Source organism: Lepisosteus platostomus, chromosome 18, assembly GCF_059453375.1.
Source record: "Lepisosteus platostomus isolate fLepPlt1 chromosome 18, fLepPlt1.hap1, whole genome shotgun sequence".
Lineage (NCBI taxonomy): Eukaryota > Metazoa > Chordata > Actinopteri > Semionotiformes > Lepisosteidae > Lepisosteus > Lepisosteus platostomus.
Genome location: NC_142628.1, coordinates 5,002,282 through 5,028,455, shown reverse-complemented (window position 1 = coordinate 5,028,455; position 26,174 = coordinate 5,002,282). Strand labels below are relative to the sequence as shown.

The 26,174-nt window shown below is 39.4% G+C and overlaps 3 protein-coding genes across 5 annotated transcripts in view; 2 read left to right on the top strand and 1 right to left on the bottom strand.

The window, feature by feature from the left end:
* The window catches only part of abcc8 (ATP binding cassette subfamily C member 8), a 57,567-nt gene extending 54,038 nt beyond the window's left edge, over window positions 1–3,529 (top strand). For all 3 annotated transcript variants that reach the window (XM_088611063.1, XM_088611062.1, XM_088611065.1), the window contains exons 38-40: window positions 851–984; window positions 2,369–2,431; window positions 3,274–3,529. In XM_088611063.1, the coding sequence (XP_088467189.1) occupies window positions 851–984; window positions 2,369–2,431; window positions 3,274–3,411 (335 nt within the window). In that variant the 3' untranslated portion in view covers window positions 3,412–3,529. The remainder of the gene's footprint in view (window positions 1–850; window positions 985–2,368; window positions 2,432–3,273) is intronic.
* Window positions 3,530–5,968: 2,439 nt separating this feature from the next.
* kcnj11 (potassium inwardly rectifying channel subfamily J member 11) lies at window positions 5,969–7,816 on the top strand. The gene has a single exon (XM_088610981.1). The coding sequence runs from the start codon at window positions 6,489–6,491 to the stop codon at window positions 7,644–7,646; it is 1,158 nt and encodes a 385-aa protein (XP_088467107.1). The 5' UTR covers window positions 5,969–6,488; the 3' UTR covers window positions 7,647–7,816.
* Window positions 7,817–11,742: 3,926 nt separating this feature from the next.
* Window positions 11,743–26,174, bottom strand: part of abtb2b (ankyrin repeat and BTB domain containing 2b) — a 49,369-nt gene continuing 34,937 nt past the window's right edge. The window contains exons 4-17 of the mRNA XM_088610980.1: window positions 24,549–24,701; window positions 23,818–23,983; window positions 22,469–22,558; window positions 21,689–21,790; window positions 20,770–20,866; window positions 19,453–19,588; window positions 18,793–19,025; window positions 18,037–18,215; window positions 17,315–17,420; window positions 16,004–16,106; window positions 15,515–15,605; window positions 15,108–15,176; window positions 14,651–14,764; window positions 11,743–12,837 (exon numbers count right to left, since the gene is read on the bottom strand). Of these exons, the coding sequence (XP_088467106.1) occupies window positions 12,640–12,837; window positions 14,651–14,764; window positions 15,108–15,176; window positions 15,515–15,605; window positions 16,004–16,106; window positions 17,315–17,420; window positions 18,037–18,215; window positions 18,793–19,025; window positions 19,453–19,588; window positions 20,770–20,866; window positions 21,689–21,790; window positions 22,469–22,558; window positions 23,818–23,983; window positions 24,549–24,701 (1,837 nt within the window). The 3' untranslated portion in view covers window positions 11,743–12,639. The remainder of the gene's footprint in view (window positions 12,838–14,650; window positions 14,765–15,107; window positions 15,177–15,514; window positions 15,606–16,003; window positions 16,107–17,314; window positions 17,421–18,036; window positions 18,216–18,792; window positions 19,026–19,452; window positions 19,589–20,769; window positions 20,867–21,688; window positions 21,791–22,468; window positions 22,559–23,817; window positions 23,984–24,548; window positions 24,702–26,174) is intronic.

Below are 26,174 nucleotides of genomic sequence, written 5' to 3'. Positions count from 1 at the left end.
GAAATGGCCAGTACACTGTCGGATTGAGTATGGACAAAGATTTGAGTAGAAATTATATTTTTTAATACTTGACCATGTGGGGAAAACTATGGATGCTAAATAGCAGAATTATTTCAGAATTTGTTCTGGGCATTTCTTGTAAGGAAACAAACCACACAGTCCATTTCGGCCACATAACATGGGAGTTTGTTTGAGACTCACAATCCATGTACACAATCTGTGTAAAAACTTTTCCTGTTTTGAACCCTCCTAGTCCCCTGAGCTGACCTGAACAGCACCAGTCTGGATTTTAAATCTCTGTTCCAGACTGGTTATTATTTTGGATAATGTAGAGAATGCATAACATTTTTGTATATATCATAGTCTTTAGTGCATGTACTGTAAGCTTCTGCAACACTGGAAATGCGTTATAACTGCGAGAATTAGAGAGTCCTTTTGGTTTTGACTTGCTGCAAAGATATGATGCATTTGAATGCAGTATTTACTGTACATCACTGTATGTATTTACATTACCGGGGATTAAACATAGATCAAGAAATCACTACATTTTAGGAAAGCATGCAAAGTAGCATTCTTTCAGAACATTCCATCGTTGTAATTCCTAATTTTTTTACCTGGGTAACCTACTGTTTAATGTTTTTTTTTGTTGTTGCATGAGTAAGTGTGATTGTATCAAAAGTATTTTGAATTCAGTTTTTGTGATGCTGAGTTGAAAGCCATGTGGATGTTACAGATTTTTCTGTTGGTCATTTCGGAAAAACTCAAATTAAAAGTCCAGTCTTTGACTAGTTTTAGATGAAGTCTGGCCACTAGCTGCAGAGCTCATTCTAATGGCTGCATTGTGGTGTAGATGCAATGGTGACGGAAGGAGGAGAGAACTTCAGCCTGGGGCAACGTCAGCTGTTCTGCTTGGCACGAGCATTTGTGCGGAAGAGCAGCATTTTGATCATGGATGAAGCCACTGCGTCTATAGACATGGCCACGGTAAGAAAAGAGCCCGCAGGCTTTAATGCCAAGTAACTTCCTAAAAAGGCCTTCTATTCAGCAGCGTGCTGAAAGACCTTCCTTTTTTTTCTCAAAACAATGTCAAAAGCTTTAAAATCTCTACTCTGTAAATTAAAAGTGCAAGCTCTTGGGGTTTGCAATTTGTAGAGTTTCATCTAAGGTTTATACTTTGTGAAGGCGCTTCTGAACTGGAAATAATGCTATTGTGTAATGAATAATTACATGGAATAGACATTAATCACTCTTACGGGACCTACTGTCTAGTACTAATAGCTACTAGAACTGTCTGGGTACTAAACTTGGCTTTTTATTAGTCACTCCATCAGGTTTTTGTCATTCCTAACAAACACAGAGCAAAGTCCTGATAACCGTGCACTTAATAATAATTTAATATAAATATGTATGCAAAATATAAAGAAATTAGGATCAATTCATATTCTAGTACTCTATAGCAAATATACTGTACAGTACAGCATTTGAAACAAAAAATGAAATTCTAATATCAATGTCAATTTTATTATAGCCAGCAAAGACACTCATTGTACTTATGTTTTTAATCACCTTGAGATCACAGATTAAGAACTACCAAGAAGTAGAAAGGGCCACTAAATAAAAAAACTGAGCTATATACACCTTTATTTGCAGTAGTAATGTACTATATGCATTGCTATTGTCAGGGACTGCATAGCTGTTTCTCAGTTTAGTAATATTTTGTATCTATTGTGTGAAGTCCATTACATAAAAGACAATGATGACATTTCAGTACAATGGACAGCTCAGTGCAGTCAGGTGCCATGTAAATCTCCCTATCAAATCCTTAATATGTAATAAAAACCATGAATTATTTATCAACAGAACGTTAATATTGATTTGCAATTATTAAGTCATAAGTGCATTAGTATATTTGTCCAGAATCACAGAATTACACAATTCAGTTGAGAATTCCTGTTTTTTTTTAAATTGCATGACACCACCTAGCCTGCCAAGTTTCATGTGTCTTCTCACTTTGTGACTTTTTATCAGTCCAAGTGAGCTTTCATGTATTGCCTTTGCTTTTGTAATCTGTCACCTTTGATTTTACCACATCAGACAACATTGTTTTTAATAACTCACAACAGCTGGTTCCAGCAGTTCTGGGGAGCTGCATCTGTGAAGGTTTTATGCTGTAGATCTCTTTACATCAGCAGTGGCTGAAAAATTGGAATCTGTAAAACTAATTAATTAGATAGAGTTGTACTGGGAAACCTACAGGCCAGCTCTCCAGGACAGGTTTTTGGAATTCCTGTTCTAATACCTAATACATTACATAAACAACTATTTCTACCTCTGGTCTCAAACCTTATTTTTGCTTCTGTTCTCATAGGAGAACATCTTACAGAAAGTTGTGATGACAGCATTTGCTGACAGAACTGTGGTTACCATAGCAGTAAGTACCATCAGCAATCTCCTTGTTCTGTTCTGGAAAGTAACGTTTTTCTATTAAAAAAAAAGCTTGATACAGTGTGTGGGATTTTTTTCCATTTTCCACACTTGTGTGCTGTAAAATTCTACTGCATTTGTCTAGTTTGACTAAAGGTTTTTATGGATCTTGTAAATGGCTGAATGATAAAGGTGCTCACCTGGACTACAGGTGGAGAGTTTAGTGGTTCAGACCTGAGTGCGACACCTTTAGCCAGCTGTGGCCAGGATTCTCTAAGCAGCTGTACACAATTGGCTACGTGTCTCTGGATCCTTATGGCCTGCTGTTGACTGAAGTTTTCCCAGCCTGCTTTTACTATGAGCTTGTGGCGGCATCAGATAATGATGAATGGTTCGGGGCACATGCTCACTCTCTGTTCAATATAGAGTATATGTGGTGGTAAGTCACAATAGTTACGTTAAAATATGCAACAATTGTCAATTCCACATTTTAAATCAACCCCTTTGTAATGAAGAACTCAGTGGAAGTTGTATCTGTTTGTTTATCAAGGGGGATTTAAAAATTAATCTCATAAGTTAATTCTTCATTTCCTACCCTGCTTGAAATTAAATCAAGACTGCCTTTTCATCAGGATGTGGATAACTGTACATATCAGAACCGTAATATAAAGGATTAGCATCCAAAACACAAAGAAAAGACTTATTACAGTTAGCAGACTAGAAGATGCATTATGTACTGCAGAGAATTAAGTAAACGTATTCTTAAGTAAAATAAAAATATTTTTTGTGGAGTCAAAGTTTTTTTTCAAGGAAGAAATTATATCTAAGCTATATTTCCTTTTCTTGCAGCACCGTGTACATACAATCCTGAATGCAGACTTGGTTATAGTTATGAAGCGAGGAATCATTTTGGAATATGACAAGCCTGACGTCCTGTTAGAGCATGAAGACAGTGTCTTTGCTTCTTTTGTCCAAGCAGATAAATAAGAAGAAAAACACTATAGAACTCTGAAGTGCAATTGTACTGCTGTATTAATTAGTTTTATACAATTGTGTACATCTGTAAATAAACTAATTCTTTAATAAAAATTACCATTAAAATCTGCATTGACCACTTTTTCTTCATATTGTGTAGATACCATTAGACAACAAGACAAATGCTCTTTTAGATCTCCTCTGCTGTTTTTGATTTGGATAATGACAGCCACCTCACCATACATCACAAAGAAACCAGGAGGGCAAGAAATTACAAAGTGTTTAATCCCTGTGCCTGTTAAGTTCATACTTTCACTTGAAAAACCTTTCAGAAGCACAAAATACTGACCACATAGTGCTTCCAAAAAAAAAAAAAAAAAAAAAAGGTCCAGCCAATTTCCATCGGGCCTGACAGGGCAGAGGCTCGTTAAAGGTTGCCATGGCAGTGTGGGGTGACCACAGCTGTTTTAGATTCACCAGTTCCCAGGTGTACTGCTTGATTGTTGGTCTCCAGTTGCTTTGCCTTTTTGGAATGCAAACCAGGGCTCTTCCTGAATGGCAGTACTCATCGAGATTACAGATTGTGACTTCTACTAACAAACAAATTAAATTGCTTTAAATTCAGAGCTTGATAGCAATAACCTCAGGTTTGTTTGGAGAAACATTCCAGCCTTCCTACAAAAATAGAACACAAGACCAGTCAAGGAGAGGAGTATTCAATCTGAGGTATGTTTTTTAACAGAAAATGATTGTTTTAGTTTGTCATACTCCTGTTAAATATTAATAAGAGTATCAGATGTTTTTATGGATTCTCAAATGCTAACAAATTTTCAGGCTTTTTTGTTCCCTGACTAATACTTATTTAACATCAAATTCTTTTGATTAGCATGCTTATTTTATAACAGTTTTTTATTTTCTCTTTTAAATACCACCCTTGCTGAGATGAAACAAATGTTTAATTCTCTGAAAATATAAACAGCTGGCACAGATTATATAGCAGGAAATATACAAAATTACAACAATAGACTGATTACAATGAAGCCCACTAAACCAACCAAGACTTCATGGAATATTATACACGTTTTTCAAGTAGGTACTGGAGCTGCATCATCATGTGTAGGCTGCAAAGGAACAAGTAAAGGTTTATTCCATGCTGTGTTTATTTTCTTCTATTTTCAGCATGGAATAAACCTTTTTTTTTTTCCTATTATATAACAATGCAACTTCATCTATGTCAGTATCCCAGGCAGGCTGTCAGTGAATACTGAGTATAATTGAGCTGTGTGCATGTACTGTATTTTTTGCCCCTTGCTGCCCTATAAAATAGTCTATTAGCCTGTGGTTTTGGAATATTTGCATTATTGTGAAATATCAGTTTAATTATCTCTTGAAGGAAACCTAAATATACGAAGTGGTGTTCCATGTCTGTGCAAGTTTACCGAAATAGAAAAGAAAGTATCTCACGTGGATCCTATTAATAGTGATCCTACTAATGTCATGCCATGCTTCTGACAACATAAGTGCTCTCCCATGAATGAACTGTGGATAGTTTGATACTCTGCGTTCTGCAATGGGATCATCTGGTTTCAGGGAATGGTAGTAAATGGGGGTTTGTCTTCACGTAGTGTAGTGGTCTCACTGAAAAGAAGGCTGCCTGTAGGTGGTTATTGCAGTGCAATTTTTAAAATATAGCCCAACTTTGTAATGTGCCTCACTTTTCAGTTTATGGAACACTTGATACAAACTCTTTATGAAAAGAGATCTTTTTTAATTATTTGTAAAGTTTCCCTACTTTAGAAACCTGGCAAGATCATCATCAATTAGAAGTATTCAGTGTTTTGAACCTCACCTGTTTTGGAGGTACTGTACAGTAGATGATGATACAAACAATGCTTATACTTAAGTACTGTATGTGGCATATAATGTAACAGTGAGCCACACATAGTATATTGACCTCTGCATTACTGAACATGCTGTACAGTATTAGCCTTTCAGAAGATGATGCTGGACTGACTGACTGACTAAGGACCATTTTCCTCCGATTTTTGTGCTAGTGGCATTCCAGTGCGTACATAGTGCAGTTTGATTAAACGGGTCACTCTTTTGTTCCTAAAATTAAAGACGTGCAAAACGATCATGTCAAGTTCATAAATACCAAGAGAAGTATATTAACGGAGTACAAGACGCATTCGTTCTACAAAATAACAATTCTGTTTTTTATGGTGTATTTAAAAAATCATGGTTTCTGTTGAATATCGCTATACAGTACGCGAGTTTAAGCCCAAAGCTAGCAGTAGTAGAAAAGATGCAAAGAGAATTAGTTTTATTACTAAAAACGTGTTAATCCTAAATCGCTGTCAATGTATCGTATTATACTGTACTTTGTCTTCAAATACAAACATCGTATTTTTTTTAATGGTTTTTGAAATGAATAACGGACCTCTATAAGACGAAGTTTTCTATTTTTATTGTTTAATGAATTAGAACGGCATCCCATGCAAGACTTCTTTGGAAAGCCTTGTCAGCAAAGAACGCCTTCTCAAATCGCACCGGAATGCCTCACCGCTTCTAGCTACAGTACTTTCCTGAATGCAGGCGAACTCAGCCAGACTGCAGCATCGCACTCTGCAGGCATAGTCGGCACAGTCTGTCGTGATGGGCTTCGGTTTTATTTTAGTCTTTGTTATGGAATCGTTACTTCTCCTGAAGGTGGTGACGATTTAAATCGCTCGGAGCTGGTAACGGGCTACTTTATTTACAAACGGTCCAGCCTGCAGTATGCGCTGGTCGGTGTGTCTCAGACACAAACAGTGCCGCAGCTATCCGGTTGCAAGCGCGGATGACAGGCATGGGCAGATGCGATTGTGAAATGCGAGGACTCGGCTCCCGGGAATGTCGGAGCTTCACAGCGCCTGATCGGGCAATGTAAGCAGTGCCCCCAGGAGCCGGTGATCGCACTCGGCGGTCAGCTGCTTCTCGGCCCGTTTCTTGCCGTCTCGATTTGGAAATACTGTGGAGCATACTGTAAGAAAGACCAATGGACCGAATTTCTTCACAGCAAGGGTTCTGATCTATAGTATGGGAGCGCTATGTTGTCCAGAAAAGGAATTATACCTGAAGATTTTGTTCTCACGCGTTTAGCGGAGGATGTCTCGCAACCCAGGTACCGAGCCAAGCAGAGGAAAGCTCGTTTTGTGGCAAAGAATGGGACTTGCAATGTGGCACACACGAACATCCGAGAACAAGGACGGTTTTTGCAGGACGTTTTCACCACCTTAGTAGATTTAAAATGGCTACATACTCTTATAATATTTACGATGTCTTTCCTATGCAGTTGGCTACTGTTCGCTATGATTTGGTGGCTTATAGCTTTTGCACATGGGGATCTGGACCAGAAAAGCGACAGCTTTGTCCCGTGTGTGACCAGTATTCACTCTTTCTCTTCGGCTTTCCTGTTCTCAATCGAAGTGCAGGTGACCATCGGCTTCGGGGGGCGAATGATTACGGAAGAATGCCCATCAGCCATTCTGACTCTGATCATTCAAAACATCGTAGGTCTGGTTATCAACGCCATCATGCTGGGCTGCATCTTCATGAAGACTGCTCAAGCCCATCGGCGAGCAGAGACGCTCATTTTCAGCAAGCACGCTGTCATTGCAGTCCGGAATAACAAGCTCTGCCTAATGACTCGAGTAGGGGATTTGAGGAAGAGCATGATCATTAGTGCTACCATTAAAATGCAAGTAGTGAGGAGGACCACTACAGCAGAAGGGGAGGTGGTCCCCCTCGAACAGATAGATATCCAAATGGAAAACCCAATTGGGACAAACGGCATTTTCCTGGTATCCCCACTCATAATATGCCACGTCATTGACAAAAATAGCCCTCTGTATGAGATCTCTGCCAGCGATTTGCACAACGAAGATTTGGAGGTGATTTTAATATTGGAAGGGGTGGTAGAAACCACTGGCATCACGACCCAAGCTCGAACGTCTTACTTGCCAGATGAAATCCTGTGGGGACGACGATTTGTACCCGTTATCTCTGAGGAAGAGGGTAGGTACTCTGTGGATTACTCCAAGTTCGGAAACACGGTGAAAGTACCAACTCCCAGCTGCTGCGCTAAAAAACTTGAAGAAGAGGGAAATCTTCCGAGGGTCAAGCTTCTTGACTCACATTCGCTAAAGAGTTCCGTGAGAAAAAGAAACGCTTCTGTGCGCGTCAAGCCAAGAAACGACAATCAGTAACTTTATTATAATAAGGATTGTTATTATTGTAATGTTTGCTACGCACCTCACATTTATATCTGAAACTGTTTTTACCAATCGAGAAAGCAAGTATGTTTAGTATCATGATGAAATGAAATAATTTTGCCTTTGTTTTTAAAATGTGGTAGGTTTTTAATACCTGCACTTTTGATACTGTAACGCAACGGGGGCTCAGGCGGGCGCCCTTGCCGCATCTGGTCGGCCCCATCCCGACTGGAGGCTCGAACCCGGGACTTCCGCGTCTCTCTGCAGCGACCTAGCCCCGTGAGCCAAAGAGAGATCTCTCCACAGCCCAGTAGCTGTGGTCCTGCTATCACAGGGAAGGGCGGTGACGTCACCCGCTCTGGTACGCCGGCTCTTACACAGCGCCCTGTCGGCCGTAAGCGTTACAATACTATCCGTGTATTAAATGGATCTAAATTGTATACAGAAATCTCCAAGTAACATTGACTGTTTTTAAGAGAAATATGATTGTATGACAAAACATTTATCACCTGTACATCTACAGTTGTACACCTAGGCTACTTATTGAACGAATGTTTTAAACAATTAAAGTGCATGTAGTTTTTGTATCTTAAGTCTCCTCAGGGTACATGTTAAAGCCTTTGATGATTGCTTAATGCTTTATGTTAGCGTTGCTGCGTTTTTTTCTAAAAATATATTTAACTTCAAAATTAAAGTTGCAACATCTGAATTATAAATCACCTATTATCCCTTTGTTGCAACCTCGGTAAAATCTTCTGTCCATAAACTACAGCTACCTTAATAAACACTTGAATCGCATACTCCTTGTTTAACAAGACTGGATGTTTAATAACTGGTACGATTTAGGGAATACTTTAATTGAACCAAATCTTAGAAAATGTTTTTGTATGGTATTATTTTAGGAGGCGTAGTATGCAAATCTCACATGGACAATTTGATCCTTACGGTTTGAGTGTCCAATTCCCGTTTAAAGACTTTTCTAATACTCATTCGCAGTTTACATTTTAAGAACGGTAATGCCCAAGATGTATGATATCGTGGTCGTGTCGTACATTTAACATTTATGTAATTATGACCGATTTGCATGCTATATATCATTTATACATAATTTTATCGTTGTATTAATTTTTACGCATGGTATTTTAATTTGTCATTCATTACACGAATATATATAAAGGTTAATTAAAATTTGCATTGAAGGAAATGTTACATTCATTTTTTCTTGAACTTCTGCTGCCCTCTTTTGGAGTTTATTGCCATTGCTCTAATGGATGACGAGCCTTGCAAAATAAGCGAAGACTAAATTCAAATTGAATCGCTTACTTTCTGCACAGGGCCTGTGAGCTCACGATTCCCTGCAGTATATTTGACACATACAGTATCGCGCTGATTAAAGCATTAAAACACAGTATCGCATCGCACAGTAAATTTGGCAGTGGCTTCAGCCAAATTAGACCTAAAGCGCCGGTAATACTGCATTAACTCTATCTCACTATGGACAGCAACATCCAAGAATTAGATGCGTTGTGACGATGATGATAGTTCTTGTTAAGAGGATAATATGGGAGTATCTGGTGGGATGCGTTTTGTCTTACCGTGGCCACAGGACAGGGGGGTTTGAGCCCTGCTCAGAGAGTGAATCGAGGAGCAGCTGCGAGGTGCACATGGGGTGGAGGAGGGACACTGGAGACGAATGTAAAGAGGGCTGATTGTTTGACATGTATGGCTGCGTGATATTGACTTGTCGTGAATACGTTCCATCTAAAGAACTGAAATTCTGGACACACCCTCTGTCGTCCCAAAATCCATGTGTTGCCAATTATTTCAGAAAAGACTCAAAAGAAGTCATGTGTATTTATTATACAGTAACTAGTTTTTGCTTAATACCAAAATAATTGACATCAAACTAAAGCATTTCCCACAAACAAACGCAACAAAGTTAGAAATGTAGCTTAATTAGAACATAAAACAATTTTCAGTCTACTCTAATGGCCGCACGGTCAAAGTTTATAAATGATAGCAGCAGATAAGGCACCTATTTTGATAGTTATGACCTTTTTTTAATGGTTCCTCTGTACTGCTACAAACTCTTCATTTTCTTACTGCTGTACTTTGCATTGTTGTGTCCAGGCTAGAACTTACTTCTGTTCGTTTTTGATAGAGCTGGTCCCTTAAACACTTCTGCTAATTGATGCTTGGGAGTGATTAGCTTATTTGTTTACATTTTTTTCTGCATTCTGTCACTGGTTTCAAATATGATCTTGTTAGAGTTTCCAACAACCTCAGAATACTGATGTTTATGCACTGCCTCCTTCACCTCATGTACGGTATTAATTAATCACTTCTGGATAAAAAAAAAACTCAGATCCTCAGATGAATTATCCTCTAGCAACCAAACAAGCAAGACTGCATTTTATAACCTATTGTTTTATGATATTTTTTATGTTCTAATTGTCCTGCCTTCCTGAAATATAAAAATGATCTGTTCCTTTTCTAGATTTTGTTTTTGCTTTAGTAAGATCAATTATCCCTTATTATGAGTGCGTCTAATTGGTTTCCAAACCTATTCTTTAACTTGTTCAATCATTTCTTAAGTAGAAGGCATTAACGTGCTTTCCAGATCTCTATTCATTGCCACTTTAAGTCTAACCTTAATCCTGCAAGACTTTGGATCTTTGTGATCTCTGATCTGCTATTAAATAAATAAAAAGGTAAGGTACAGTAGCCAGGAACGGGAGATTATTTCTGGTTTCTAGGTTCCGCACACAAGAGGGAGCTGTTGGCACTAGGTATTTTTATATTTTGCTCTAAATGGGTGGTACAGTGGTTCGCATTACTAACTTGTAGTGCTGGGGCCCTGGGTTCAGTGCTGGACCTGGAGTGCTGTCTGTATGGAGTTTGTACAGTATGTTCTAATGGCACTAATTTTGTCAAACTAATTTAAAATAGGAGGGTGTTTATTTAAAGGGGATTCAGGTGTAAGAATTAGATATTATACATTTATTTTTAAAGTTTTTAATATTTGTTATATTTTTCATATGTGTTCAGCTCAGTTTATATGGTTTCATTTACTTGCTCCTTTAATTTTTCTACTGAGTATAAGCATAACTATTAGCAGAGCTGACATACAATACCTGGCAAGCAAGCCCTTGAAAAGAAAAGGCTGCAGTACAGCTGTACAAAAAAAAGTAAAAGAGATCTGTTAAATGACCCTATGTTTCAACTATTAAATATTTAGTTCTCCCAGTTTTGAAAAATGAACGTTTGAAGATGGGAACTCAAGCCATATTTCTCAGATAAAAATCTCATGTTGGGAAAAAAACACCTCTGTAATACAAAAGGCTAAACTGTAAATAAATAAATGCATTTACATTCATTCTTATATAATGCAATTATACCTATGATGCATATGTGACTTTTTGGAAAAATCAGAGGACTGATCCGATCTTTTTAGATTATGCTTTTTGACACTGGCACTCCAGCAGGCAAGATGTAAATTAAATGCGTGTAAATCACACTTTATTTTCCCTTCACTCATCTACAATATTTAGGACCTATATCTTCCGAAAAAAGAAAAGACATGCTGGTAGGTTAATTGGCTTCTGGGGGAACTGGCCCTGGTGTAGTGTGTGGACTGGCGTCCCAGCGAGGGTGTGCCCTGCCTTGTGCCTCTTGCTTGACGGGATAAGCAACAGCTTCCTCAAGACTCTGAATCGGATGCAGTGATCAGAAAGCGAGTGAATGCGCTAATTTCATGTATCAATCCCACTGAGCTCTAGTGTATGACTTTATCCATCCGCCCACTTTCTAACGCTTAATCCACTTCAGGGTTGTGGGAGACCCCAGTAAGTAATGGATGCACGGCCAGATACACTTTGGGATAGACAGTCCATTGCAGGGCAGTATGATTTTTCATGAACAGTATTATTGTTAATGAAATATTCCATTATAACTATTTCAATTATAAATAAAATGATGATAATTAAACAATGTTTGCATTTAATTCTAATGATAATTGTGAAATGTTAAAAGTGGAACAGTTGATGAATGTTGTTTCGGTGATTATGTGCACATTATATTAACCACAGTATTCCAGCAACATTTTATTTAAGGCACACCATCGTAGACCCACACAGTGCTACAGTTTGCATATTCCATTTGATACTAGGAGAGACCTTTGTCTGCAGTTCAAATGCAATATGTTCAGATTTCTACATTATATATTCAGTAACTATTGGAATGTATAATCTACTCTTTACACTCTGTATAACATTAATTAATGCTACGGTCATTCAATGTGTATGTCTTTCAAACATTCAAAGGCAGTGACTGTATACATTTTGTGGCAGTATTTTACATACAACTCAAGGTTACTTGCAATTCGCTCTTGGCAAACATTATTTACACAGAACCTTTAGTTATAGACGTCTGCAAATATTGTGCGACTGATAACTCATAAAATATTAAATTATGTTCAGTTTGCTTCTATTCATATTTTACTCAAGAGAACTAATTTGGCAGGAAGGCTCATGAGTTACAAAAATTGAAGTGACAGTTTAAATAGGTCAGACGTGAACCAGCTCAACGCCAAAATTATTTGCCTGGAACCTAACCCGAGAGCTAACCAAGAGCTCTCTCACTGTTAAATAAATATTAAGGATCTGCTTGGAATAAAAAAAAATCCATTCCCACTTTAACAAAGTTCTGTTAGTACCATTTTCCAAAAATAACATCGGCCAGTCATCTCGCGGCTCTGTGGGAAGGGCGCGTCAGTGCACAATCCAAAGATTTCTGCTTTACAGCTCTTTTTCTATGCGGTGCAGATCAGCTGTGCCATTTCTCTTCTCTGGGGGAGAGAGACCAGCGGAATGAACGCGAGATGTCAAACTCCTCAGCCGCTTGTCCCCTGTCACACTCTCCATTTTGCCCCTGGTAAAACTCTGCCCCTCTCACTGGGCCTGGCCTGCTTCCATGGCAACCCAGACCCTCACACTCTAGATGTAATGTACACTGAGCGGATCCTCCTGGCCAGCATGGCCTCTAGGTCCTCCAGGGGCTCTCGCCCCTGTACTCTGCTGTTTGGATTCAGCACCTGCGTCTTGAAAGCTTCCTGCTCCACCAGCCCTTCCATGCTCTGCAGGAAGTAGCTTTCACAAAACAAAGCCAGCTCTGTGATGCTGTGCACCTGTACAAACAGCACAAAAAAAAACAGAGGAAGTTTGAATGACTGGCTTTTTCCTTTTGCCTCATCTTAAACAACTTCTATTTTAAAAGAAAACGATTAAGTGAACTTTTAAATTGCTTATCTTTTAGTGTCCTGCCTCAAAATAAGGCTGGTGTTTGTTGTTTTAGTTTTTCTTATCAGTCCTTTATGTTGATCAAAGCCAAATGAGAGACAGAATACAGATACAGAAATAAAGAACTTGCAAAAATTGGCAAGGTTGCAAATTATTTAGATTTACATCAATGGAATGTTTATCTATCAGATAAAATGAAACCAAAACCATAACAATGAATACATTTACTGTTGGTAGTACTGTATATCTTAATCTTTATTATTCTCTCAACATGTCCATCTTTGACTTTTATTTTTGCTCTCAGTGAGTAATATTCACATCAATAATTTCTTCTGCCACCCTAAACCTTTCTCACACAACAGAAAGCATTTTTTCTTTGTCTTAACATGCTTTAACAAGACATTGTACAGTATAATTAAATATAGAGCCCCTGTGTCTATGTAGTTTATGTAGATTAATTAAAGCATCATTTGCATAAAATACGCAAATCCAGCACTGAAGCCTCATGTGCAGATAGTTATGCAAATATACTGTACAAAGATGAATGCCTTTACTGAGGTTTTTAAGAGCTCCACTCCAACCCAAGCATTTTCTCTGGTGAAAGATGTCATTGTTGTAAATCATTCTTTTTATTTTCATTCTTTGTCTAGTAGAGGTGTGTACCTGCTATACTGTAATTAACTGCTGTTCTCATAACACTACACAAAAGCAGCGTCCAGTTAGATTTGACGTTTGCATTGGTGACCGTGATTTCCAGAATACCACACAACGTTTTCCAGAGTTTTCCCATATTTGCCAATGAAGCAGTTGTCGGAAATCATTTGAGCTTAACCTAAAATCTAAAGGTAGAGTACCGGAATTAAATAACTGTCTAAGGCCACATGCAGGACAAGCAGAGGGGTTGAGTGCTGTGCCAGATGTAGCCAGTGCACGCTGTTGGACCACAGGCTCATTCAATAGTATAGTACTGTATGTGTTCATTACTACCCACATGGCTTTGTGGGACACATTCACTAAGCAATGGATACAAGAGAACAAGGATGAATGTAAAATTTGTTTTACATACCGACATAGTACTTCTGAATTAAATCTTTTATCTACCTGAAGTTGTACTTCTAGTGGAGTACTAACTTGATGAAGAATTTCATGGGTTTTACTGCTTTTACAATTTCAACAATTCTTAAAACATCCATCAGGTTACCATTTTACATACTGAAAAATGTTAAGTATGAATGAAAAAAATCTGCACATTGGCTCTCAATGGTATAACACTTCAAAAGTATAAGAGGTTTTTAAAGTCAAAGTGGCTAGTATTGTTTTTGGACTAAAAATCACTTGGAATCCTTTTTGCTTTTGTAAATTCAATTGAACTGACTTTTTTCAGTTATGCTCTTGATGTTAAAATAAAAATATTCGAAATTTTTGTTAATTTTTACTTGAAACAATACTACTTCCCTTTTAAATGCACAAATAAATAACATTATAATTTAGATGTACTACTACAGTAAATGTAATACTTGTCTAATACATTATTTTAAAATGAAGTCAAAGAATGTGGCCCCTCATCTTGTGATTAAACAAATTACATTATTTTAAGATTATTTTAAAACATTACATTGATTATTTAAGGACTGAGAAGTTTAAACATGCCCTCCTTCTCTTCCATTCATATGAAAACTCACTCTGACAGAGGAACAGTACCTTGGCTGAACGATATATGCTGACTGCATTTTCCAGGGTGATGTTCTGACAGCAGATAACCTCACAGTGGCGCTGTAGGGCTGGGAGCTGAAAGAGACTGGCTGCAGAGAGCAGCTGGAGATCGGGGACACACGGTTACTTTTCTGGATTTCAGATAAGATATTCAGATAACTGACCATTGCCAACATTGGTCCATACAGTAAGTGTTGGCCAATACCCCTGATTTCTGATACTACAGTGAGAACTAACCGTACGTATATCTTTGTCAAATTAACTCTTTATACTGCAGTCTGTAGTAATATACAGTACAATTAATCACAAACTTTTTTACATACTGTAGGAGACATAGATGACATAGTTAAATCTTACAAAGACTTTGAGAATGCTGTTCAATGCCACATTTCTCACAATTTCTAACTGTCAGGCATTAAATGAGAAAGTATTGCTGGATTCTCACCTCTAGTACATCAGACACAGGAACTAGCAGTGATTCTGCCCCTCCACAGTACAAGTATTTCATCATCATCTGGAAACAAGAACTTTTGATGAGTTCTGGTCTCTTGGTCAATTTAACATCAAAATTTACTGTAAATTGCTTGAGACGGAGGTTTTTACTTTGAAAATGATTTATCACAACCAGGTTTAATAACAAATATGCTATATAGGATCGTTTTTTTCCCCTCTTGAACAGGTTTCCTCTAAAATGTCAGCAGTGTGGAGCAGCAGTATGGGTTTAGACTCGTAACTGCGAGATTGTGGGTCCACATCTCAGGTGAGAAACAGACAGATCGAAGGGAGAAAGAACCAAGAGCACAGAAAGCAAAAATCCAAACGTTTTTTCTTTAATGAATTTATGCTCATTACCTCAAATATCCTGTACCTCACGTCAGTGATCTCTATGTTCTTGCGGTTGTGGGTATCTGCAGACCCAGTGGGACTCAGCAGAATCTTAAACCTGGTGGGCAAATGATCAAGCACAGGGAATAACTTTAAAAGGGCAGTACTTTGTCCTCGGACATCTAGAAAATGTAATTATGCTTGAAATAATGAATAAAAACTGGAAAAAAGACGCACCTATGAGTACCTTCCCTCTTGCAATAATTTACGAGTTAAGGTGCTTTATAAAACAAAGGTTATTAATTTTTACATGGCTTGTGTCTTTTTGCACTTGTTTGTACATCAGTAAAATAAAAATTGTAAAATTAAAATGATAGAATGAATAATATTTACCTGAAAAAAAGTTGGTTTCACCTATAACTGCCTATACTGTATCCCGTTTAAGATACCCTGCCCCAGAGTGTAACACGGTTAGTACACAGCAGCCACTATCAATGACGGCAGACTCTCACTCACCTTTCAGAGGCGCTCATGAGTAGGACCTTGTGACCATAGAATGGCTTTCCCTCAATCAGGAATGTCACATCAGACATCTCTTTGTTGTTCAGGAAATGGGGGTCTGGTTTGAAAATAGAAATCTCATCAAAGTCTGCAATGGCAATCTGATTATGAAGTTTAATAATACAAGCACATGGCCAGTTTCCCAGAGATGCTTTTCAAAACTGTAACTTACAATTTCATTCAATGCAAGTCTATGCATGTCAGTCAAGCAATCGGTAAAACGCTAAAGATATAAAGCAGGTCTAAGGTCTGAATCAGCGATGATGTGCAGACAGTGCTCTAGCAGGGACGCTGAATCGATCCTGACCAGTATGACCAGAAACTTTCACTTTTATACACTTAAAGACAATGAGGTTAAAAATGTGGAAACAAGAAAGAAAGTTTTTTCATGTGAATAAGACACCTGACACATTAGTGAAGGTATTCAAAGTGTCTGTGAGAAGTGATCATCAGTCCTTTAACAGAATACTGAACAGCAATTTTAACAACATGCAGGTGTAAAACCTAGGGCTGCTAATGCATAATTGTTGTATGGCATCCTGAAGTGGTCATCACAATTTCTGAGAAATCAGACAGTTTTATTGTATTGTATCATTTTGTATATCAAACACTGTGGGATCACGCAGGATGAAAGGCACTATAGAACTGCGATTACTACAGTATGTCTTGAAAGCAGCCAGAGTATCAGTTTTGAAGACAAGGCTGGGTACCTTATTTCATATCCCTACAACCCTTTATGTGCAAAATGCCTCCAGTTCTCCTGCTCAATACACAGGACAAAGTCCTGGTGAATGCACTGTGCCGTAGTTCCAAGTTTGTGTTTTTCTATTGATTTGGGGTTCATTGCCTTAGAGGATAGTGGTGTTTGTGCTTCCTTATGTTTTCAACAAGCACTTTACCGAATGTAACCAGGGGAATAGTTAATGAATAAACTTTTTTTAAGTTTTAATACCTATAGTTCCAGTAGCTAATGATAGTTCCATGGCCCACTGATGTAAGGGTCAATGAAGCCATATTTATATGACTTAAAGAAATGATAAATGTACACAAATAATCCACTGATAATTAATTAATGTAAACTTTCATTAGAAGATGTTTTACTCAAAGAGCTGGACTGTACATCCTTCATTTTTTTCATGCTAATACCAATAATGTAATAATAATATTATAATGTATAGAATATGATTCCAGGTAATTTTCAGTGCATCACAAAGCTAAAATAATCACTGCTGCTCAAATAAAAGAGGATGTACAACTTTACCCTACCTAATTGGGCTGGAAGTGTTATCTTGACTTCAGGAATTATTGGTAATGGACCTTTCCCGTAACAGTGACTGAAGATGGATGCCAGCTGCTGGTTAATAGCATCATTCTGTGGTGAAGAGAAAGAAGAAAACACATTGAGACATTAAAGCAAGAAACACAAAACCTTCAAACTCTTCTCAAATGGAGTTTACAGCAAAGGTTCGGAAGGGAAAGCAGCAGCCAAGTTTAATTGGCCTTAGCTGTCCTAGACTGTAATCAGTGATGCTGTTCCTTCAGTTTCTAGAAAACTATACTGCTGGTAAGTCCCTTTGCTTTAGCCACTCTCCTGAGGGTCCCCCCTTCCTTGTACAGGGGCCAGAGGGTCGTCCCTCAGCCAGGCAGGTTAAGCCAAAATCACTATGACTAAAACACTCAATAACCATTTTTCAAAACACTTGAAAGTCACTTCCTTGTCAATGTAAAACTATCCATGTATTAAGCTGTTTCACAAAAATCAAGAAACGTCAAGAATATTCACGAACTTTGCCAAAAACATCCACATGCTGTACCTGTATCTGCTCTCGACATTTCCCCTCTGTGCCCACTAGAGGCCAGTGACAGTAGTGAGAACTGGTGTACACCATCCTGCTTCCAAGGAGCTTATCCTACCCCATGGCCCTACAGCTACAGTACATTCTCTGAAACCATCATCAAACCGATATTTTTTTAGTGTGTGGTTTCACCTTGCTTGTCCTGAGGATGGAGAACATAAGCGGTAGGCCTTGGCTGACCAGTTCTTCACAGTAATCCTCTTCCCTGATGGTGGCGAACTCCCGCAGGAGGGTCAGGGTAACTGAGGTCCTGGACTGCTGGTGGGAGCTCCGCAGAGACTCCAGCCACACATGAAGCTTCCAGGGCACACCTATGAGCAAATACAGGAAATATAGAGTGCTCTTCATTGCTTACCCTCTACAGATGGATAACTGTACGATATGGATGTTACCATAGTACTGTCAACACAACTCTCTTCAATTCAAAATAAAAATGACATTTTCTAAAGCAAATTAGAGTAAAACCCCAACCCCTCTGCATCTGGATTGTGCTAAAGTGCTGTGAATATACTCAAAGCATCTTGGAGAGTGTGTGTAATCTCAAACATTCTTAATGACTTACGGACAACAGCATGACCACATTAGTGATGCACAGGCTAACAAACCAAATGCATCTGTGTATCAGAATTAGCTGGAAATGATCTGCACATAAACAAGTGACAGTCAAGAGAAAATGGCTCAATGCATAGAGACACTATTGTCACAACAAGAAGAATGTTTTATAAATATCAATAAGAGATGTCTAAAATAAGCACCGCGGACAGATTATGAATGGAATAAGTAGGAACGAGAATGATTTCTGCTGCTTGCCCGTGGTTCCAAATGAAAAGAAAAGTTCTTGAAGGAGATCTGAGCACTGCCAGCTGCCCATGTGCCAGCAGGACCTACCCAGTGAGCGCAGCTCCATGGTGACGTCCAGGTAGCCGTGCTCTGCGCTGTAGTAGGTGGCTTCCTGCAGAGCCTTCATGCGGGCCTTGCACAGCTTGAGCTGCCCCCCGCTGGGACTGAAAGGACGGCAAACGGGGGGCTGCCCCTCCACTCCCTCCGCCAGGATCTCCTCCAGAGACAGGACGTCCTGCTTCACCTGCTGGGGCTGAGTCAGCAACTTCCGCAGCACGTTCCTGCAGGACAGAAAGGACACTGCAGTCACACATGTAGGCTTTCTAAGGCAGGCACCAGTTGCCATGAGAACCGAACAAAGATTACAAATAAGAAGAAACCATTGTCTCCATCTAGCTAAAAACAGGAAACTTGTTTCACTGTTAGGAGTTAATGAATCCCCTGATAGTCAGGTTGCATACGCTCCAACGTTTCATACTTGTATCTGTGAAACAAACTTGTAGGTTTCTCCTATTAACACCTTGCAAATTTGTCAAGAACCGGGTCACTGGTTTTAGGTCCTACTGTGCTTAACATACTGTAGGCTCTGAGGGATACGTGGACTTCTTTAGAAATAGATTAAAGATGGAATTTGCAATAAAAATGCGTCTTAAAACATCTGACCACAAAATAAGAAAAGATGAGACAGTGATGCTAAAGGCACCGCACCTGTGTCCATGAGCTGCTGCATGGCTGAAGCAATTCATATCTTCGTAAAGTGATGACGTCAGACCATTGGGATCGCGTATCCTCAACATGGGGTCAGCCCCACGCGCTAACAGAAGGCTCACCATCTCATAGTTACCTGAGGAGGGAGGAAGTAAAAGTTGCTCAACAACAGTGGAAACCAACACTCACAAATGAACTTCCTGCAGCCATGTTGGGGAAGGGTATGCCACGAAAAAATACATTCTTTCAGCAAGAACTCATGCAGTTATAAGGGTTATTAAGCTGCCTATACTACTTAACTTCTAAATAACTTCTTTATTTCTACCTTTACTGGTATTAATAACCAATGCCAGCAGCCACATCACCTTGCAACACACTGAAGCTAAGCAGGTGTCAGCCTGGTCAGTGCCTGGATGGAGACCCCCTGGGAAAGCTAAGGTTGCTGCTGGAACCAAATAAAAATCCCAGGGCGTTTCTCAAAAAGAGGAGGGGTGTTACCGCGGCGTCCTGGCCAAATTTCCCATTGGCCTTTCCCAATCATGGCCTCCTAATAATCCCCATCTATAAAATTGGCTTCATCACTCTGTTCTCTTCCCCAATGATAGCTGATGTGTGTGTGTGTACTGGTGCATCATCCAGGTGGGGCTGCACACTGGTGGTGGTGGAGGGGAGTCCCCATTACCTGTAAAGCGCTTTGAGTGGAGTGTCCAGAAAAGCGCTATATAAGTGTAAGGAATTCTTCTCATTATTAATGCTATTCACTTGCTTTAATGTATACAAAGGTTAATGTATTATTTATTATTTGATCCACTTGTCCCAGAGATCTCTCTCACACTACATGCAGAGATTTGCTTTGTGAGCTGAGTATCCTGAGAGTGACGATGCACAGGATAACAGTACACCTTATATGTGTACTTGAATGTGTCTCCCCTAGGCTTCGGACATTCTTATAGAAGCCATTACAAAATGAGCTCCACAAATGGAGTAAAATAAGCGAAAGGCATACAATGCCAATAACAAGAATATTGAGTGGTTAATGTTAATATTTAAAGTTTTATATTACAGTGCTCAGTAGCCCTTTGGAGATCTTCAAATAAAAGCCACATAAATAAAATTATACTTTCGGAAAAAAAAAAACAGCATGTCTGAAATAATTATGATGAACTGGAAGAATTGACTACTGCTCCTCTTTGACTGGGACTAGTTTCGTGACCAATGCTGGTGTTCTCGGGCCAGCTCAGTGGGCTGTGGGCGCTGGCTGAGGCGCGGATTCCTGCGGGGGGGGTGCTGTGGTGTCCAGAGGCGTGCTGCACCCACCTGCTGCTGATGCCAGCTGTAGGGGCGTCTCGGCATAGCTCTCCTCCCCATCGGTGACGGCTGCCCCCTCCACATCGGCTCCAGCATCCAGGAGGAGCTGAGAGCAAAGATGCGAGCACAGCGTTTGAGTTTCACCCAGCAAGCGCGCGCAACTGGCCTGCTCTCACTGTCACGCCCTCATTTTGCACTGTCTGTTCCAAAAGGATCAGCTGCAGGGTAATTATTCATTACAGTATGCAGGATCAGGGTAATCTGAACATTAACAAACAGCAACAAGATGGAACGAGTTATAATAATTCAGCAGCCCAGATGAGAAAAGTAAAATAATGTTTGTAATAACCGTTACAACTAGGAATATAAACAAATCTGACAATGACTTGTAGGGGTACCAAAACACACATATCACATGTTGACTGCTAATCTGAGCAAGAGTTGAGTACCGCAGAACAAAGGAATGTAATATAAGATATTAATTAACATTCACAGAGGTCTCACGTCCACCTTTACAAGTAGCAGTGTTTGGATCATGCAGAGTAGCCATAGCAGAAATGCCAGACCAATTCACAAAATAAATGTGATTTGACCCTTTGTGATCAGAATTTTATTAACTGTATTTCAGGACAAAACCCGATAAAAAGAACAACATAAATCATCCGTTCTGCTTAGGATCCACCTCCCTTCTCCCTGCCTTTCCCTATCCCACTCCATCACTCACCATGATATATGGATATTTTATAATTGCGCACTGCTACAGTCCTTGTTCAAATAGGAGATCATTTATTTCCCTATCTTTGCCCAGTAATGACTATTAACAACTTACTCCTGCTAAATATACAGTATGCCTAAGAGTCATAGCAGAAGAGTTGCAGCACCCTCGGGTGAAACCATTCAATAATTACCACACGGCTAAATGATTTACCTGGACCACAGAGATGTGGCCATGAAGCACTGCAAAAGTTAGGGCAGCCCAGTGTCGGCTGTCTGGATGAACCGACGGGTGTTTGAGAGAGTACCCTGGGACCTGATGAAGAGAAGATGTTAGCTGAGCATGAGAATCTGCTTTTTGAAGCAACTTCAGACATTTTCTATGAGCAACACTATGAGCGACTGAACTCTGAGCCCTGATTTTTAAGACTGCATGGCTCTACTGGATAATTTCTTTGCAATTAGCTGCACAATGTTGCATTAAAGAAAAGAGAGAAAAAGCAGGCTGGCGCATGTTTCATCTCAAGAAAGAACACTGACAGTGTTGCCTGCCTCTGTTGGATGCCAATGAATGCTGATAAATCTCTTCACACCTTTTCTCAATTTTTTTCTTAAAATCTGCCACTCTGTCGTGCTGTGGCATAGCTAGATAATGTATTTGATCCTTGGAGATTGCTAACTAAGATTCGCTTCATTATTAGTGTTCAATAGTGGCTCCTACGCCAAGCTATACAGTAGGCTTAAAACATCAAATGAACAAAAGTCACTCTGTTTCACACAGTCTTTATGTCATCAATTGACTGGCAGCACATTCTGAAAAGATGTGCTTTTAGATTAACACCCTTCACACTGTAGTGATTTTTTAAAAAAAGGACATGCTTGATTTTCATTTGAAAATGTATTCTTTCCTGACAGAGAGGGTAGAATCTCAGAGAAGGCCCTAAAAGAGAACTGGAGAATGAAGAAATGCAATAATGCAAAAGCCACCACTCACTGCTAAATCCAAATTGGCTCCAGCATCTATCAGCATCTGTACCAGGGCCTCGTCTCCTATTGAACAGGCGTACATGAGCGGGGTCATGCCCTGTTGGAAGAGACGAGAGAGCTCACGCCACCTGTTGGTCCACTCACTGTAGGGGTCTTTTCTGGCACATTCCAACACTGGCCAATCTTGTAATAAAGTAGGAAACTATTTGCAAGATAATATGAATAATTAAATCAAGTCTGGAATCCACATCCAGCAGAGGAAATCTGGAAATCAATGGCAGTGATATACAGATATACAGTGATATACTGTACAGTCCAAAGACAGGTATTCACAATGGTTCTGAATTTTGTGTCTATGCATATACAGTTTAGTTGGGAATATCAATTATATCAATGTGCCATATCACTTATGCATGTATGTGATGCGTTATTTTTTCAAAAAGAGTATGCACTGTCCCCACCATTACAGTCAAATGTACTGCAATTATAGGTGAATTCAACTTTTTTAACATTGAAGGAAGACACACCAGTATCAAGATATGTTTCAATGTATTTTACCAACAGTAAGAGCTGTCTGATAAAACACGTTTACCTACAGTACACCAAGAACAGAATGTGACCAGGGGGGCTTACAAAGATTTAGACATCTGCCCAACAACAGGAGAAATGACAACTACAAATTGAGAAATTACAGCATCTCACTCAGAACCACAAGTTCTCTCTACTATAATGCTTGTGTTAGGTATTCAGGCTTGTATTATGAGATGTCACTCAATGGTGCTGATGTTCAGTAAAAGTCCTTTTACTGCATAAGATTAAAATACATTTTGGAAATTTTAGCTACCTGTTCTTTAAGCTACCATACCTTTATAATACAGGGAAAATCGGTTTATTTTAGAGAGTTCTGAATGGCAAAGTCCATAAATATTAGTTTTTGTAGTGTTGTGCAGTGTCATACTTTTTGAACTTTGTGCATACTGTATATGGGTAGTTTAAATGTAAGAAATATTTGTTTTAAATTGTCCTCTATCTGTTCATTCCATGTGTACTAAAAGCTACAAGGTGAATAAAAAGAATCAATGTGCCTTTCCGCAGTGTAACCTGAGAAGAAGGGTGTAATATCTTAAATGAGTCCTTTTTTATTGTACAATAACTGGTCAGGGCCTGATATTTTAATATTTGTTGATGCCAGCTATTCCAGAACGATATTTGCTGCCTTTAAATGGCTCATTTTAATTTTTTTAATAAAACCTTTAAAAAATCCAGATCAGTACTGATCTCTTCTTCACAGTAGTACTGCCCCCGCTGATCTGCTGCTGTGTGGAGCCAGTCAGACTGAGAGGCAGAGCGCCACACCTGGTCATCCATGGTGTTTACGCCATCCGGCCCCAAGAGCTCGATGGCCTGGCTGATCAGGTCTGTCCTGCCACAGTTCAACATGCGGAAGCCCAGGTCCAGCTGGAACTTGTCTGTAGCCGCCTTGGCATCTAGCCTCCTGAAAGAGCTGAAACAGCATTCCGGCCTGCAGGGGAGAGGAGGTGAAAGAGAGGTTTTTACCATGTTCTGCAGCCAAGGTAAGCTTCACAATTCCCTATACTTGTTTTTGTCTTCTCTGCAGGCAGGATGCGAAAGCAAAGCTGGAGAGTTGCATTAGCTAATAGTTTCAAACACTTTCACCTGCTAAAATAGGTCTCAGTAAGTATCAGTAATGTTGTTCAACCAATATTCCAAGGCTTTCTTTCCTGTGAGATGATGAATGTTGCTTATTTGCGAGTTTGTTCCTTAAAAGCCAATTGTGAAGTTTAAAACTAAACTTATCCACTTTTCTAATCCATTTTCTTCATTCTGAAGTTGAGCATTTGCCAGAGTCTTATTTCTTTAATGAAACATGCTTTCACAGTGAATTCCGCTTAAGCAACACTGATATGCGATATTGATTTTCATACCTGAGACTTCTGCTTATGCTAAAAACTGTAAAACATCTAAACACGGACAACGGCCTCATGAATATCAGCAGGAAGAGGTGAAGGGTGTCTGGGGACCTAGTGGGCCGGCAGACAGGTGGCAGAGAAGAGGAGCCTGCTTACTTGAGCTGCCGCGGCTCACAGTCCAGTCCGGGGAGGAGCTGCCTGGCAGTCTGCCGCACATCGTCACTGTCCACCAGCAGGCTGCGGCGGTGCTCGGCGTGCACGATGGCCACGCGGATCCACTCCATCAACGGCGGCAGCAGGAGGAAGGGCCTGGCGGGGGTTGCGGGGGACAGACAGGAGGGAAACAGAGAGAGGAGAACGCTGTCATGCCAGGCCATGGCTGACAGGATTCACAGTACTGCTCCGCGGTGCCTCCGATTACATCAGGACCTTCTTCCACGCTCTACAAATCTTTTTTTTATGAAATTACCATATAATAAGGACAGACTATAGTACTTTGACAGTGTAAATTCTTTTGTATTTTGAAATTTTAAAACTAGGACACTACTCGATTTAGATCCAAGCATATTCTGATACAGGAACAAGAAACTAATAAATTGTTCCCTCAGTTTTCTGTAAAAATGATCTGAAGAGGGATCTGGACTGCCCAGTCCCTGTTCTCTTCTCAGAGGTGTAGAAACCTTCTCATTCCTCCTTCCACAGCTTCGCATTCTGCAGTCCTTATTAGATCACGTTGTTGCGCCTCTGGCTTTCACGGCTCCAATTTTTGTTTTTCCTTGGAACCTGAGCTGCTTTTCACTGCACATCAAACAGCAACCACCACCTTTGAAACTAAATAGCACGCCTGTCAATCTCTGGCCCATCAAAACATACACATTGTACATTAAGAATTATTTTATTGGGACTTCATCACAACAGTACCATCTGGGGTCATGTTCATTCTTGAGGAAAATGGAAGCACTTTGTTTAGACTACAGTTCGTCTGGAGTTTCAGCCAGTCAGGTTGGCCTATGGTCTTTATTTCTTCCTGCAGTGTGTAAAGTATGCTCAGAGGGGAGCAGAATTAAGAAATCTTCTTTCTTTAATCAAAGTTGAAGGTAAATCTCCCAGCATTACCTTGTACTATTCTCCAATTCCTAAATACGTAGGTATCATTCTATATGCCAGCTTTCTATCATGCACAGCTTCTCAAAATTATAAGCAATGGTTTCTCAATTCCTATCAAATCAAATATAAACCTGAATTCTTGAACCACATTATTCTGAAATGCTGAACTCGAACATCACCAGCACTGTGTGTTCCCAGATGTGTAGAAAGCCATTTTCTGCGTGATGCCGTAATCAACTGTAATCAATAATCAACTGTCTTTTACAGTATACAGTAAGTGCACCTCTGATTTCTTTTTAATTGTAAGATAAATCTGTCTACTTTGTATTGATTTCATTTTGTAGTATTAGTCTTTCAGCAAGTATATAGATGCAAGCATATTAATAATTGATGATGTGAACCAAGCTATTCCAAACTTTCACAAAAATATTAAATCTGCTACAGTACATTTTGGCAAAACATCTTCATAACACTTCGAAGTGATGATGGTGGAGTCGCAGTATAAGAAGTCTAGTTTCAATATTGACATTTAAACTGTTTAAAATGTTTAACTTAAAGGAAAAGATCAAATAAAACTGCCTGGCATCAATGTAAGATTGTCTATTATATGGGGGTGGTATTTATTTCCGTGCTTTTTTGATGTTAATTAATGAAGTTCCTTTTTCTTTTTTCCCT

What these genes read in the sequence shown, in the direction of transcription:
- kcnj11 (XM_088610981.1), top strand. Translation starts at nt 6,489, where the DNA reads ATGTTGTCCAGAAAAGGAATTATACCTGAAGATTTTGTTCTCACGCGT.